Source organism: Vipera berus, assembly GCF_964194415.1.
Source record: "Vipera berus genome assembly, chromosome: 7".
NCBI classification, from domain to species: Eukaryota; Metazoa; Chordata; class Lepidosauria; order Squamata; family Viperidae; genus Vipera; species Vipera berus.
In genome coordinates this window covers 32,107,967-32,125,188 of record NC_138209.1, presented here as the reverse complement: position 1 = coordinate 32,125,188, position 17,222 = coordinate 32,107,967, and the positions used below count along the sequence as shown (strand labels likewise).

Genomic DNA, 17,222 nt, shown 5'->3' with positions numbered 1-17,222 from the left:
TATGTTGGATTTACAAAAAAAAAGTATTAAACTAATGAAGTTGTCCTGAAAGGAGACAAAGTAAGAAATCAACTTGTGGAATATTATCTGATAGGTTTAAAGATTAAGAAAAAATAAACAAAAGGAATTTGAAGTGGACCTATTTGATCAGGGTTAATATATTGTGATTTCTGATAGTTATTAATGGAATTTCTTTTTAATAAGCACTGAATGACAAGATTTTAAAAATCTGTTTATAAGTAGGAAGTGATAAATTAGAGTACAAAATAAGACTTATTAGATTAAGGTTAAAATGTAGTATGTTACAATTTCTAGTAGATCTTATCAGACTCTTGTTTATAATTGAATGATGACTATTACAGGCAGTCCTCGACTTACAACCACAATTGACCCCAAAATTTATGTTGCTAAGTGAGACATTTGTTAAGTGAATTTTGCCCTATTTTACAACTTTTCTTTCCACAGTTAAGTTAAACATTGCAGTTGTTAGTACCACGGTTATTAAATGAATCTAGCTTCTCCACTGACTTTGCTTGTCAGAAGTTTGCAAAAGCTGATCACGTGACCCCAGGACATGGCAATTGTCATAAATATGAACCAGTTTCCAAGTGTCTGAATTTTGATCATGTGACCATGGGGATACTGCAGTGATCGTAAGTGTGAAAAATTGTCATAGGTCACTTTTTTCAGTGTTATTGTAACTTTGAACAGTCACTAAATGAACTGTTGTAAGTCAAGGATTACCTGTATATTATTAGTAAAGGATAAGATATGGTAAGATACCTATTGAAATATTAGAGAAGGTGTTAAGTTACTGGAATCATTTATACTTATCTGGAGAGGAGGGGAAGTTATCTTTTATAAATATTTATTGCTTACATTTTATTTTCTTTTTTCAATCTTTTTGTATTTCTTTTTCTTTACTTTCTATATTTTCTTAGTTTATATTAGCCTTATATCTTTAAATCCTTACAATTATTTCAAGAAAATTTGTAACATGTACCTTCAATTATTATTTTAAAACTGATTTTTCACTAAATTCAGACCTTTTTTAAAAAAAATTAACATTTGCCTCAGTATTCTGTTTATACTATAATATTTTGTTTGCTTACTTAAAAAGGGGAAATAGTTGATGGCTAATGTTTAAGGTCCTGTTTTACTAAAAACACCTTACTTTATTAAATATGGTGATATTGAACAACCAATACATAAAAAACACATAAGACAGTTTTGGTCTTATATCAGTGGAAACTGTTAAAATCAGCAGCAGATAATACCACCTGCTGCATATTATCTATACACAGGAAGGTGTACACAAACACATTCACAATCTCCTTCTCTCTCCACTTGCTCTTTCCATTTATGGAAATCTATTCAAAGCTAAATCCTTCCAGCTGAGCTGTCAGCATCTAAAGATATCTTTAGAATAAGCTGGATCACTTATCAACAGTGCTGGAGAAACTAATGAGGATTCAACTGGTGCTTCATTGCTGGAACTTCAAAAGATCTATTCTGTTAACTTCAAAATTCTAAAAGGAATATTAGACAAGGAAAAAATCTTTTACTCATTGTCTTTTCAGATATAAATCATGTAAGAAAGCTGCCTCAGAAGGAATTATGGAAGAATATTTCAATAAACAGCCCCAGTTTTTCTAAAACAGCTTATGATATCAGTCATTAAAAAAAAGCTACCCAGTCACAACAGTGAAGATGAAGGCAAATAATCATTATGAAAAATGGAAAAGGACAGACCTAATGCATGCAAAACTGCCATTCTTTTCAAATATTTAGGATGAGATGGCTTTCAGCAGGCATTATGATTATTACCTCAGATACTGTTTCAAGAGATTTATCTCTAAGTAGCAGCTAGAAATAACTCAATAATCATACAAACCGCAAATTGAGCTTTATAATATTCAGTGGAGTTTTCTGTTAGCTAACTATAAATAATATTATTCACCAAATATAAAAGAGCTTATAGGGAAATGAATAGCCTTCCATCCTTATCGAAAAGGAGAATCAATCAATTCTAGAATTAGTTACTAGGAAAAAAGCATAACATTTTCAAGAAAAAGTTCTCAATGTACTCTTCCAAAGCCTACCATTTAGCATTTGGGAAGGTGTTGATTATTCTAGACAGTATTACCAATATTTATAAATAACTTTTTGAAAACATTACACTAGCCAAGATTACTCTGCTTATTCCAAATTCCAATTTTAGAATGTATTTATTACTTAGGGCTATTGATTTAATCTTATTTTAATTTTTATACCTTGTGTGTTGTTAGCGTTTTAATTGCCCTGTACACCGCCCCGAGTCCTTGGAGAGGGGCGGTATATAAATCTAATAAAATAAATAAATAAATAATGTACCAATGCAACTAAATTCTACATAAAGAAATCTGTACAAACTTGGCCAAATCTCACATAATTGAATGGCAAAAATTATGAAAAGGAACTAATAAGAATTAGGAAGTCAATCAAAAAAAACCTAAAGCACAAATATATTATCATTTTACCACAGAAACATTTAATGCCTAACTAGCAGAAAAATGTAGATTTTCTTTGTATTCCTCAAAATGAGAGCTAAATGATTGCCATGAATTAATCACACATGTTCAAATCTTTCTTGTTCACTCACCACAGAGAACCAGAATTACAAAAAATGGAGAATGGGTTGAATCATTGATCTGTCAGGTTCATTTTAACCACACTTATTAAATAAAGCCATAGTTGACTGTATTTATAATGCATTCTAAGCCACAATAAAATAAAATAAATAGCATTTAGCACAATCCATATTTGATTTATTTGGAAGCTGTTTGGTAGCTTCTGATTTGGATGTAACGAGAAACTATAATTAACTGAATTTTCCCATTTTTTACAGATGGTCCTGAACTTACAAAGGTCACTAACAGAGACCATTCAAAGTTACGAGGGACCGTCTCAGAGGTACTTACGACCCAGTTTTGAAATGCCAATGGCCAGGATTCCCCATGATTACATGTCAGGCATTCAGCAACTGATCCACATTTACATCTGTTGGCAGCATCCCACAGTCAAATGATTGCATTTTACAACATGTTTGCTGAAAACTGGCATTTACTCAAGAGGAGAGTCTGTACTGTCAGGGTACCCACCCTTTGGAACTGATTAATCCATATTAAATTGTGTCCCTCCACAAAAAAAGTTAAGGTGAACACTTAGACTTATGCAAGAGTCACTACTTTCAATTTGAAATAAATTATTTGATTTGGAATCAATGCGTGGTGTGTTCTCCTCTAATGTATGCTTGAACAAAGTAAGCAGTCTAATTAATTGTCTCTAAACAGCAGGTATTTTCACCCTCCTTGTCAATTGATACTGTATTCTCATCCACTACAAGGCATATTAATGATATTAAGTGAAATATCAAATAACTCTAATAATGATATATATATTAAATACACAATAGTACGGCTTAGCATTATATATAAATTTCAATAATTTATACTTGTAGAGTCAACCAATGTTATCCCTCAATTTACCACAAGGGACCAAGGCTGATAGATAGCCTGTTTTAGGCTACAAATTTAAGACAAATGGTATCTGAAAAATCAATTAGTAAAGTGTAGGCCAGCTTTTAGCTACTATTTTAGACTTTAATCTCAAATTAATACTGATACTTTGCCAGCAATATGTTAATTATAATAGCCTATTAACTGCAGTATAATTAGTAACTAGAGTATTGTAGCTGCAGTTTACAAACAAGAAAAAGTTCAAAGAATACATTTTCCAATATAAATATCTAAAATTCATATCAATATAATTTGTATAATACATGCATTTTTCAGGAGATATTATTCTATTACCACAATAATTAAATTCAAAGATACAGGACAATTTTTAAAAAACTTTAAATCATATATTTAAATTGATGCCCATATGCATCCTATGAATTATACCATATTGCATGTTTTAATCACTGCATATTACCTTGAGATCTACCTGTATACTTGAATAAGGGGAACAAGAAAGTACAAATATAATCTGCTTGATTAATTACTGACAAGCCACTAAAATGTTTTTAAAACTTTGATACTGTTATCTCCATTGCTATTGCTGATATAAAACAATACTCCCACAACTAAACATGAATCCAGAAATAACCAATTTACCGTAATTTTTCCCCCCAATATTCCTCTTTGTTTCCATAATTCTTTCGTTGTTGTAATGTTTATTTGAAACTAGAGGAACCAATTAAGAGTAAATGAGTATTGTGGATTGAAAGAACTAAACTTTGTCATATTAACAATATAATCTTGGAATCTAAGCAAGTTGCTCTGAGCCTTTTTGAACAAATTCTTAATGCTGTCATCTTTGTGGAAACATCCAATAACAAAGCAAAACGTCTAACCAAAATTGAAAATCTTATACCACATAATACTGAGTGTTTGTTAGCACAATTGAATATTAGATTTACCCCGAATATTATATTCAGAGAGAACTGGTATGTTTTATCACTGATATATCACTTCAGTCTTGATTGCTAAAACGAATACTTTTTCCGAAAAATGGCAGAAATATAGATTGGATTCTTCCTCCATATATGACATCATTATAAAGTTCAACAATATTGTAAATTATACATCTCAGAATGGAACAATTTTTGAAAGTTTTAATCCTGAATAATTTATATTAAATTTCACCAGTACTGTAATACATACGTTCATAATATGTTGAATTGGCGTTAGTATACAGCTTCAGGATTTATATGCTAATCAAATTGTGGGAATTTGCTTCAACATGTAAAGTAAATCTGATGTAGAATTCAAATCTATCTGGAAATCCTGTCTAGACTACAATACATGGAACTGTATATCCAAAATTAGGGCTTAGTTCTATTTTGACATATAATCTATGTACAATTCACATTAAACACAGTCCTTGTTTAATGACCAAAATAGTGACTGGCAACTTGGTCATTAAACAAGTTAAGGAAACATGATTTTACTTTAATTTTTGTTTACTTTACAGACCTAGGAAAGTTGTAAACTTTGCTGCAAACTTGCTAAATAAGGCAGTCACTGAGGAGTACCTGTACTGTCTTAATGTATTATTTTCACCCACAGTCTCTCACTTTTTCCCTCTTTTAATGACTCATGTTACCAAGCTATCTTTAAAGTTAAATAGATACATATTTTGCAAGAAATGGATATGAAACACCTTGCAGCAGTGGTCGCCAACCTTTTTGGCTCCACAGACAACAGCAGTTGAGGAGGAGATGCTTTTGCATGCACAACCTAATCCTGCACATGTGCAAATAAAACTTTACATGCTTGCCAACTGCTTGCACAGATCAGTTGCCAATCGGCCATGGACCAGTATCCAGGGGTTGGGGAGGCTTATAAGCTTTTAATTAAGGCAACATTTGTAACTTATGTGTGTCCTAAACGCTATGTTTACAAGGCTCATAAGAGAGGGGTTTTACAGGGGAAAGAAGACAAAGGAACAATAGTTCCTGAAAGCAAACAGTAAAAAAATAAAATAGAAATCCATTCTTAAGGTGAGGGGAACAGGGACTAGGGGGCAGGCTCTCTGACACAAACACCTGCATTTTGCAAATTCTTTCCTCTGGAAGTTTAAGCATTCCCTTACTTCATGAATTCTATAAAGCTGTTAAAATAACACAATTCCCCTGTGTTTTTAACCAATGTTTCTAGATACATTTCAGGAATTTCTATTAATTATATTGTCTTTCTGTTTTTATTCTTTATTTTTACTCTTTTGGATATCACTCCAGGTTTGTGAATTGGATAAGGCTAAAATCATTAAATGTATCAATACAAAAATCCTGAAGTACTAGGATCAGGAATTCTAGGATTAGTAGGTACTAATCATACTAAGAACTAGGATTTGTACTGAAAAGACAGCAGAAATTTAAACTCCAGTCCTAAAATATATTAAACATCAGAGTAAGAGAAGACCGTCTCCCAAGCAACCTGACTGTATCTTCCCCACCATGAGTTTTCTAAAGACCAGTAGCATGCATGCAATTGTGTCTAATTCACTAGCTGTTTTGCATAGTTGGAACTGAATGTTTGCATTCACTGCTCCATTTGCAATGTACAGGAAAGGCAATTATGAAAGTTAAACAAAAATAAAAACAGATTAATATCATTACTTCTATGATTCTATGGAGGCACAGAAATTCATTTCAGTGCACATACCCATTTTAAATGGGAAATAACTCTTCTAAAATAATTATAATCACAGGTTTAAAATCCTAATGAGCAAGAAAATGTGAATTCAATTAAACTAGCATTTTAATGTCTCTTGCTCATGATTAATAAATTAAAGACATTAAAATGGAGTACATAAGCTAAAATAATTCTAAACATTCAAATGAATAACTAACATTTGAAATCGGTGTTAAAATTCAGTTTTACTACTTGTTTCTGACACTATCATTTTGTAGCCAGTCTATACCTTTCCCAAATCATTCAGTTTTCTTGGCTTTTTAATGTTATATTTCATCTAGGCTCTCTTCCTCCTCCTTTTGTTATTACTCTTTTTTGTTTCTTTCTCCACCTACTTCTTATATCCTTTCTATGAAAAACCAGTCTTTTTACTACTTTGTTTTAAATACGTTTCTATCATTTTCTCTTTTAACAGCACATGGACACTTATATTATGGGCAACCATTTCTGCAAAGCTTCTCTTCTAAGATTTATATGCTGCCTTTTATACAGAACTGGGAATCTCCCTTCGCTTTATTCACTCAAAACAACTCTAAACTGGGAGAGAATGTGTAGGCCAAAGTCAGCTAGTGAATTTCCATGGCTTAGGATGAACTTGAGCTTAATTTAACGCTTTAACTACTGTACTACACTGGGTCTCCTTGCCCTCTAACTCTTAACTGTATTTTTCAATATATACTTTTTCTCTAGTAATTCGAGTATTTATAAAGTTTTAATAACATCACAGTAAATCAGCCAATGAATTAAATCCTTAGCAACTCAGTCAAAGTGAAATAACAGGTATTTAATACCATTCTCTATTGCAATAAGTGGTTTTGCTGTGCAGATTTTTTTTTATGAGGAGGGGATTGGCATTACACCATTCCTAAAACAGCCATGCACTCCGTTTTGTTTTAGGGCATCAGGCAGGAGGCAGTCATGTACAAGCCCTAGGCAAGAAACACCTAATTACAATATTCCCTTTGCACTGGTCTTTTAAAAACAGGACTCATCGGAAGTATTTTGCCCTGTAGAAGCTCATAAATAAGCAACCCACAACAAATAAACAAAAAATAGGCAAGAAAAGAATGCCTAATGTCAATAGTTAATTCATATGCAGGATGATACAACCGAAAAACTTGTTACAAGACTTATAAACACTTCAAAAATTTAAAAGGAGTCAGAAAGTAATGGAGTAACAATCACTGAAGTTTATTCTCTACCGAACGAAATCAAAATATAAAAAAACTGAACAAGGATGGACCAACAACACGTTACGGAGCTACATTTTAATCTGCATACAGAATTACGATTAGCTAGAAAACCACTCCAATTATCCGCCTCTATCCCGCTTCTTCAGTCACACGAGCCCCGCCCTCGCTTCCGTATTTACAATCCTTCCTCTTCCCTCCAATTCCGTGCTTGCATTGTCAGCGCACAGAGAGCCGCCACTCAATTCTTTCTCCGTGCCTATTGGCCTGACAGACGACAGCCCCGCCCAAGAAACACTTCAGCATTCAGATTTCGAACATCCTTGACAGACGATAGGTCGACGAGCCCGTCTCTCCCTCCCCTTATCCAGTGTCCAGGGGCTCCTGAGGGAGCTCCGCGCTTCCGCTATTGGGGGGGGGGAGAAAGAAAGGGGGAAATGGATTTGGTCTCCTCAATAAAGATAATCGCACACCCTTCGCACCCCCGAAAGCCGGACTCCCGGCACCGCCGCCTGTGCCCCTGCCATCCCGTGGCCTCAGGCGGGTTCCCACATCCTCCCCGAAAGAAAGAAAAGTTTAGCAGGCGGGCAGGACCTAGGAGAGGGAAGACTTCGAAGTCTCCGAGCGCGCTCGCAGCGGCTCTTAATCCAGCGTTTTCCAACCTTAGGAACTTGAAGATGCGTGGACTTCAACTCCCAGAATTCCCCAGCCAGCATAGCTGGCTGGGGAATTCTGGGAGTTGAAGTCCACGCATCTTCAAGTTCCTAAGGTTGGAAAACGCTGCCTTAATCATACAACGGGAGGAGGGGGAAAGAGGAGGCTTCCGCCCAAGAGACGCTGCAAGGAAGGCGCTTTTCCATTCCTGAGCAGCCTGGCACGGATGGCGGGCGCGGAACTGCAAGCGCCGCTCTTCCTGGTTCAGGCTCCAAAGCAGCGGCGGCGGCGGCGGCGGCAACGCTACACGCTCCCTTCCTTTGCCCCGACAGCGGCGGCGGCGGCGGCGCCGTCCCCAAACGCGCACGGACGCAAAAGCCCCACATTCGCGGGCGCAGCGCGGTCAGGTTGCTAACGCGGAGAGAGCACGCCAAGGTGATCACTTCCTGGATTCGTCCTCCCTCCATTACTCCAGCGCTAGTGCCGCCCCCGAGAAGAGCCCGCGAGCAGCGTGCGCAACCTCCCTCTCGCCTGGCCCACCCTTCGCTTGCTTCTTTCTTTTAGGCCACCCGCCCCCGCCGGAGAGCCCCGCCGGATCACGTCGCCGCTTACCGGCGCGGATGAGCAGATCGAGCTGATTCGTGGGCCCCTCATGCAGGGAAGTCGCCATGTTTATGCCGCTGGAGCGAGCGGCGGCGGCGGCTTCGCATTGACCCGCAGGGACTTCCTGGCGCTCGGGCGCGGGCGCGCGCGCGCAGCCCCGCTTAAAACGACGCGCGCGCCCGCGCGCGCGCTTCGCCGCCACACCAGTCACCGGGGGCCTCGCTCGGCTGGAGCTTCCTCTGCACGCTCGCTCCCGGCCAGCCACGCAGAAGCCAGCGCTCGGCTCGCTTCTCGCCCTCCCGCGTGGAGAGGCAAGCGGGGCCCGCGGAAAAGCGCTTCCTCTCAGGCAGGGCGCACGCGATCCTTCCGCCGCCAGCCTCGCAGACAGGAAGTGTCGGGCGGGCGCTCAGCTCGCGCCCTCCCCTCCGGAGCCAGAAGCAGGGAACGAGCGCGGCGGGTCAGGCTGGCGAAAGAGGAGAAGAAACGGTCCCGCCAGCCTTTCGGCGTCCTCCGCTCACCGCCGCGGGAAGGGATCCACCTGCTCCCGAGACTGCCCGGCGGAGCTTTCCATTTCAGCAGGTCCCGGCGGAGCGCGACGCTTGTAGCTGCTCGCTTCTCCTTTACTTTTCGCATCTTCACGAGTGGAGAATGGGAAGACGTGGCCACAGATGAAGAGCCAACTTTTCATTCTTCCTTCGGCGTGGTCGCAGCTTCTTTGGCACGGTTGCCTTCTGCTCCTTCCCGTCTCTTTGCAAGGCGGCACTCGGCTCGCATCGTCGGCGGTTGTTCAAGCTTGCACCCTACATTGTCCGGAGTTCTGGAATCCTGAAACAGTCGAGTTCTGTTAAAAGCGCTGCAGGCTGTGAATTAAGAGGTGCATTACCATGAGTGCGATGCCCTATTTTGTGTTAATGAGTCCCACGGTTCTGCACGCTTACGACAAGGCAGAAATATTTTTTTTCCAGATAAGTTTCTTTGACCCATGTGAGCAATTGTTGTGTATCCGTGAGAAGGAAGAATAGAATTACAATAAAGTATTATAAACTGTCAATACAACAAACAATTTACAAAGGTTGTGTTATTCCACTTATTTTCAAGCACACTTCACCCACTTAAGTGTTTATTCCCTCCACTATTGACAACAGTTTGTAACTCATTGCTGCCCAGTTTTTATCTACATCAGCAGACAATCTGGATGTCGTAATTTGCACGTTTTCTTGCATGTAGTTTTTACCTATGACACAAAACTGATAGATGAAGTGAAATATTACGGAATTATATTCAAGAATGACTGTGGACCTGTTTCTAAAATTCAACCACTAGTACAGCCCATAACATGTTATTGTAAACACTATAGTATACACAGGTTGCAAAAGTATCAGTCACATGTTTTCTACTGCTGATTCTTCCAATTTCTGGTTTAACATGAATTGCCCCAAGTTATATTTGGTTTAATGGTTTTTTTTACCTAATATTACTAATGCCACAAGACTTACAAGAATTATCAAAGCTCTTGCATCAAATACTTTGCTCTATAGAATTTTCCTTTTTTACTATTCAATTATATACATTAAAAGGCTACTGTCAGAAAAAGGAGCATTAGCAGAGAAGGGAAAACAGCTGCTTTTACTGAGTCTGAATCCTCTGAAGCCAGTGACTCACCAAAATGTGTCCACATTTTTTCTATTTTCAAAGGTACCCTATATACCTTGTGAACATGCATGTTATTCCACCCAAGTGACCTAGAAAAAATTTCAGATGTTCACAATAATGCTTTTAAGTTCCATGCAAATATGCTCAAATGGGACTTGCACTCAATTACACATGTATTGAATTGCAGCTTTAATTTATAAAGATAATTTTGATAGTTTTTAAAGCTAATTTATTTCAATAATTTCACTTCCGGACAAAGTACAAACACCCACTAATTGCTTAAATCAAAACACTGATTTCCTGGACTTGCCTTGGCTACTCCATAACTTTGCATATAACTTTTAAAACAGAGTACCTAGGCCTGTGTAAAGCAATGAGCTTGAGTATTTTCTCCATTGCACTCTCTTTTGTGCAAAAGGAACAATGGGTGCCTGCAAACAGACAAGGGTAGCAAAAGACATCACATTTGTGTGATGCAGTGGTGGGATTCAAATATGTGAACAACCGGTTCTCTCTGTGGATGCCACTTCCGGAAGTCCATTCTGGGCCTGGGCAACAAAAAATTAGCTACAGGTTCTGCAAACCAGCTGAATCTGAATCCCACCACTGGTGTGATGCCACAATTTACCTACTTGTGTTAGATGTTGGACATGGTTCTTAATTGCAGCATTGGTGTGATGGCCTCACTTGCTGCAGATACTGCTGAAAGAAACTAGAATTTGGGATGGTTGGAAGGGGGTGTTCAGCCATTTCTTTTTCATTAATATAAATCAGTAAGCATGGTTTAACATTCCAATGTGTTAAATAACAACCAATTACAGAACTCATATTGACTTATTTTACTGGCTAGTTTTACTTTAAACAAGCTTCCTATTCATTCATAACGACAAAGCAAGATACAACAAGTTCAGCTTTTGACTTTTTTCCCCTGCTAAAGCATAGGAAAAAGAGAGGCATATTCAAGCTCAGTGCTTTGCAACATCTCTTCTGTATGTGTCTCCTCTCAAATCAAGCTTAGTGACTACATGGGCAAGTCCACAGGGATTTCTTAGCAAAAATACAGAAGCGGTTTGTCACTGGTTTCTAACAGAATAGTTTTTTTTCATTTCCCAGTCTAAGTTACAGCCTTAATATTCACCAAAAGTTCACCATCCAAGGCTAATCAGACAAGACCTGCTTAGCTTCTGAGCTCTGACAAGGAAAGCAAGGTTGCTAAAACACTATCATTTTTTCATTGCCACTGAATAAGAATTACTTGTTAAAGCTACCTGTCAGATCTGTCAAAAATTAAAACTCAGATTAAATTATACATTTAGAGATTTCTCATTTCCTTATTAACACATTTTAAAGCACAGTTGTATATAGACTATGAAAACATTTTAAATATTGTCATTAAACATCAATGATAAAACAGTAATCTTACAATATTGCTATTTTACGAAACTTGTGATTTGGAATCAAATTTAATATTCAGAAAAATAATTTACATAAAGTACAATTATAATTAATTTTAACAAATTGAAAAATCCAGAGGAAGAATGCTAAATTTATATTTAGATCATTCATAAGGAAATGCAAGTTTGGAGTAGGATTTGTTTTCAGTTTGTAACAGTTTTAAGTAGTATAAGCAGTCTGGAAAAAAAAGAAACTTGTTTTAGAATATACCTGATAATTTCTTATTAATGGGAATAGTTTTACTAAATATGTATGGTTATAGACAACTAGGAAAACATATACATACCAATGTTGTTCCAGAGCAGTTTTTCCCCTCCCATAAGGTAAATCAAGGAGGATTGTTTAAATATCCATGTTTCATCAAGGTCTTCTACCTCCCTGTGGCAACAATATTTTAAAGTTAAAAGAAAACTTTATTTGTGCCACAGGGAGGATTTCTGATGCAATATAAAGAACACAGAAAAGGAGACAAATATTTAATGCTATCATCAGATAAAAAACACCTTTCTCTGGTATCCTGAAAATAACAAATTCTGGAAGAATTAGTGGAAACTTTAACAATTGCATTTTATCTGAATTTCTTCAATCATCAAACCATATTTTTTATTTAAACTGTGTTTTTAAAAAATAACATTATATATTATCTGTTTCAGACCTGAATAAATCGTTTACATGGATATTAAGAGAAATATTTCAAATGTATATTTCTTTGAACACATTGTTCATGGTGCAGTATAGTAGGTTGGATCCATCTTGTCCCTATTTTGAAGAGATGGCTTCTTGCTTTGATAAAGGAACAATGGAAATAACTCATTGGAGAAAAGTAGGAAACAATTTTTGGTCACTCATCTTGAACCACCTTCCCTGTACTACTGCCTCTATAGTTTTAGGAGATCTCTCTTTTCTACAAAATAAGAGGAAGGAGAAATCAATAAAAAATTATCTTATGAAGGAACTCTGGATCCAACTCACTAAAAAATACTTCTATAAAATTTATTTTCACTCAAAGCACAAAGTATTAAAATAGGAATCACACATCTGTCAGATATGTAGTTTAATTACAGTACCTTTATATAATTTACTTATTTATTTAGTTTTATTCATGATAAAGTATTCACAATAAAATCTAAGAGATCATGTAAAACAAACTTTGAGAATTCCTGTACTAAAGAAGAGAAGAATGTTTATAGTGTTTATATTAACAAGAATTTTGTTCAAAAAATCTCAAGATGAAATTCTAAGTTCCTAATTGAAATATTAGCTCATCTTTTATACAAGCTTGATTTTCACTAACTAAAAGATACTGTAATTAATATAAATTGTTGCTTCTATCTAAAACCCAAACTTAATCTTAAAAGTCAACATTATTTATTATTAAAGTTCTAATAGCAACAAATCTTTGGGGATGTACTGCTAAATAAACATTGCTTACTAAATGCTTTGTGCAGTGATCATTTGAAGGTACAAAGGTGCTGAAAAAATAAAATTGCAATCAACGAGGGTTCACGACCTTTGCAGCATCTCTATCACAGTCACACGATCATCATTACAATCAGTAAGTATATGTTGTCCTGTGTCTGACACATTTTTTCTTATTTTACTCACACTCAGAAGACCAAGGTTGCTTAAACCATCTCTTCCTGAACTGCTTTTCTCGGGGAGTGGGGGAGAGCTCTTCCCCAAAAGATGCTAACCAAGTTAACAAGCACAGATCTGTGAGTTTAATTTGCTGGCTGGCAACTGCTTCCTATAACTGAGAAGACTTTAATGACTTTCATACTTTCTGCTTTCGTTTGCCTCCTAAATGGCTTCTGGAAGCATTCCTTTTGGTGTGTGCTTTTGTGTGCCTGCTTACTCTTGCAATCCCTTCCTCTCCAATGAATGTAAATACAAACATTAATTTCTTTCTTATTAATTATCCCCAATGTAGGATTGAGTATTCTAGAGGTTGGGATGAGGAAAAAGGAAAGCTGAAGTAAAATCATAAACACAGTTGTGGTCATATGATTTTCCACTTAATGATTACACCATCTAGAAATTGAGTTGCCAATCCAAATTGTGTTGCTAAATGAGTACTACCATAACTCACAACACTAACTACTGCAGTTTCACACTGAAGTATTGTTTTTAAAAAGCCTATTTCAGAAAAAGATGCTTCCATACTTACCTCAACACTAAATTTATATGAATGCAGATTAGAGATTTAGTGAGATATCTTTTTTAACATTTTAATAATAAATAGGCCAACTGCCCAGCATCACTGCCGCCCTCAAATCTGTTCATATCCCATAGGATTGTTGATACTTCCTTCAAATATTTTTTGCATATAAACAGTTTGCTGTATTTCCTAAGTACTCTGCAATTTGACACAGAGAAGTGATATTTCAGAAGCCCCAAAGCTATCTTGAATATCTAATAAGCTTACGTGTACAAAATCCTACACTAAGGAATTTTTAAAAAAGTTTCCCGTCCAGTTGTGATCGACTCTAGGAGCAGTGCTCATCTCCATTTCTTAGCCAAAAGAGCCAGCATTATCTGAAGACACTTCCATGGTCATGTGGCAAGCCTGACTATATAATGAGGCGCACAGAAAACTCTTACCTTCCCACCAAAGTGGTACCTATTTATCTACTTGCATTTGCATGCTTTCAAACTGCTAGGTGGGCAGGATCTGGGGCACGTAACAGAAGCTCACCCTATCGCACATCACTCAGGTCTTAAACCCAGGCTGTCAGCTTTCTAGCTGACAAACTCAACGTTTAACTGCTGAGCCATCACTTATTTTAACTCAGTGTATTAAAATCCATAACTGTCTTTTTGTGAACTTTAAGCTTTAATTACATAATTAAGCTCCTTAAAATGAGTACACTTTGGGGGCTTTGGAATATAAATATATTGTATGTATAAAAAGCAGGGACGCGGTGGCTTAGTGGGTTAGGATGCTGAGTTTGTCGATCAGAAGGTCGGCAGTTTGGCGGGTCGAATCCCGAGTGCCGCGTAACAGAGTGAGCGCCTGTTACTCGTCCCACCTTCTGCCAACCTAGCAGTTCGAAAGCACATAAAAATGCAAGTAGAAAAATAGGGACCACTATGGTGGGAAGGTAACAGCATTCTGTGCGCCTTTGGCATCTAGTCATGCCGGCCACATGACCACGGAGACGTCCTCGGACAAGCGCTGGCTCTTCGGCTTTGAAACGGAGATGAGCTCCGGCCCCTAGAGTTGGAAACAACTAGCACACATGTGCGGGGGAACCTTTACCTATAAAAAGGAATATTGCACTTGTTTGATCTTTCAAAAAAAATTGCATATCACCCACTTAATTGAAATCTGAAAGCATAGTCTGTTCCTAAAAGACAGGACTTAACGGAAGCATTTAAATATATATATTGTATTAGCACAGATCCAAATCCCATGAATGTCAATATATAATCTCAGCACATTAAGTCGCAGTATTTGCTTTACAAGCCAGACAAATATTTTATAAATAAAGCAATCTCTTGGTATATCTTAACTAAAAACACAAAAAATAAATTTCCATAAATTGTATTAGAGCTTTCTTCTGCAAAAAATTCAATATAGCCTCAATTTAATATGCCATGGAGAGGTAGTTACAGATAATCCTTGACTTACAACCATCTGTTTAGTGACCGCTCGAAGTTATAATTGTACTGAAAAAAGTGACATGAGTTTTTCACACTTAACAACCGTGGCAGCATTCCCATGGTCACGTGATCAAAATTTGGATGCTGGCAACTGGCATGTATTCATGACAGTTGCAGTGAGCCAGGATCATGTGACCACCTTTTGCAACCTTCTGACTAGCAAAATCAATGGGAAAGCCAGACTCACATAACAATCATGTTAGTAACTTAACGACTGCAATGATTCACTTAACATCTGTGGCAAGAAAGGTCATAAAATGGGGTAAAACTCACTTAACAAGTTTCTCACTTAGCAATAGAAATTTGGGGCTCAAGTGTGGTCATATTACACAGTATATTTAATGTTTATTTAACTGTTCATAGTTAATTTAATGTTTTGTGCTCTCACCAGCTATTCATGCTAAAATTATTGAGGCTATCAAAGATAAAATATTAACCAATTCACAGATGCATATACAAATCTCAGTGAGTGTACTGTAAAACCTCAGCTTATTGAACTTCCATTTAATTGGATCTCAGCAAAGGAAAACTTTTTTGTTCAGACTTCTCCTTTTATGAGACTATTGTCCATTAAATTGAGGGTTTGTCCATTATATCAGGATTATATAGAAATGGATGTCATATACAGTACGTCAGTGATATAATTGTGCAAATGATGCAAACTGAAATCTTTTCAGATATAAAGGATACCTTTTGCCATTTTAAATTGAAGTTTTATTATCATGTATGTTTGATTTTGACTACTGTAGTGTGTTGTACAATTTAGTGTGCAATCTGAATCTAGTTACTATTCATCTATAAACTATAATTTATTACTTCCTGCAGAATGATTAACACTCAGTTAATCATAGCCTATTTGAACCATAAGTAGCAATATTTTTAAAGCAATACATTTAATTGACTAATACCTTCTTTTAAGGCTTGCTTACACAGAGCAAAAACTAAAAAAAGAGATGTAACAAATCTTGAAATTACAGCTTTACTTTATCAAATTGCAGACTACCATTTTACAGGTAGTCCTGAACTATTCGTTAAGCAACTGTTCCAAGTTACAACAGCACTGAAAAAAGTGACTTATGACTGGTCCTTGCACTTATAACTGTCACAGCTTCCACAGCCACATGTTCAAAATTTCGGCACCCAGCAGCCAGCATGCATTTCTGAAGGTTGTAGCATCCTGAGGTCATATGATCACCATTTGCAACCTTCTTAGCTGGCTTCTGACAAGCAAATGGGGAAACTGGATTCGCCTAACAACCACTTAATTCACTTAACAACTGCAGTGGCAAAAAAGTTTGCAAAACTGGGTGTGACTCACTTTACAATCGCCTTGCTAAGCAACAGAAATTCTGGTCCCAAATGTGGTCATAAGTTGAGGACTACCAGTAATGTTTAAAAAAGGTAATATTTCATATTTTCCTATCATGCCACCTAAGAATGCAAAGTAAGTAACCATTATATTAAAACACCACAATAATTTTACATCCAAATAAATTAGGATTCACCATATATTTAGTTTTGCAAAACACCATTAGTGAAACAAAAACAGCAACTATCTCAGCAAAAGCTATCTATATTTTGGAATACAAACTGAAAACTTACACAAGAAATAATTGAGCTGGAATGTGGTGTGTCATATATAACAGTGAAATTATTAAGTTTTAAATTTCATAAGAGTTTTGTTTGTTTTTATTTATTGCTCCTATTAAATGGATCAGGGCAAATTTTAATCTGTGATTAAAATGTTAAACAGACCAAATAAGTT

At 36.8% G+C, this 17,222-nt stretch overlaps 1 protein-coding gene across 10 annotated transcripts in view; it reads right to left on the bottom strand.

The window, feature by feature from the left end:
* ELF2 (E74 like ETS transcription factor 2) overlaps window positions 1–17,222 on the bottom strand; it is a 43,732-nt gene that overhangs the window by 14,545 nt on the left and 11,965 nt on the right. For 2 of the 10 annotated variants that reach the window (XM_081333289.1, XM_081333281.1), the window contains exon 1: window positions 8,696–10,414. The exons of 6 other annotated variants lie outside the window; for them this stretch is intronic. In XM_081333289.1, the coding sequence (XP_081189415.1) occupies window positions 8,696–8,753 (58 nt within the window). In that variant the 5' untranslated portion in view covers window positions 8,754–10,414. Of the gene's footprint in view, window positions 1–8,695; window positions 10,429–12,080; window positions 13,213–17,222 lie in introns of those variants that run through there. 2 more of the 10 variants (XM_081333288.1, XM_081333287.1) reach the window with 2 other exon arrangements.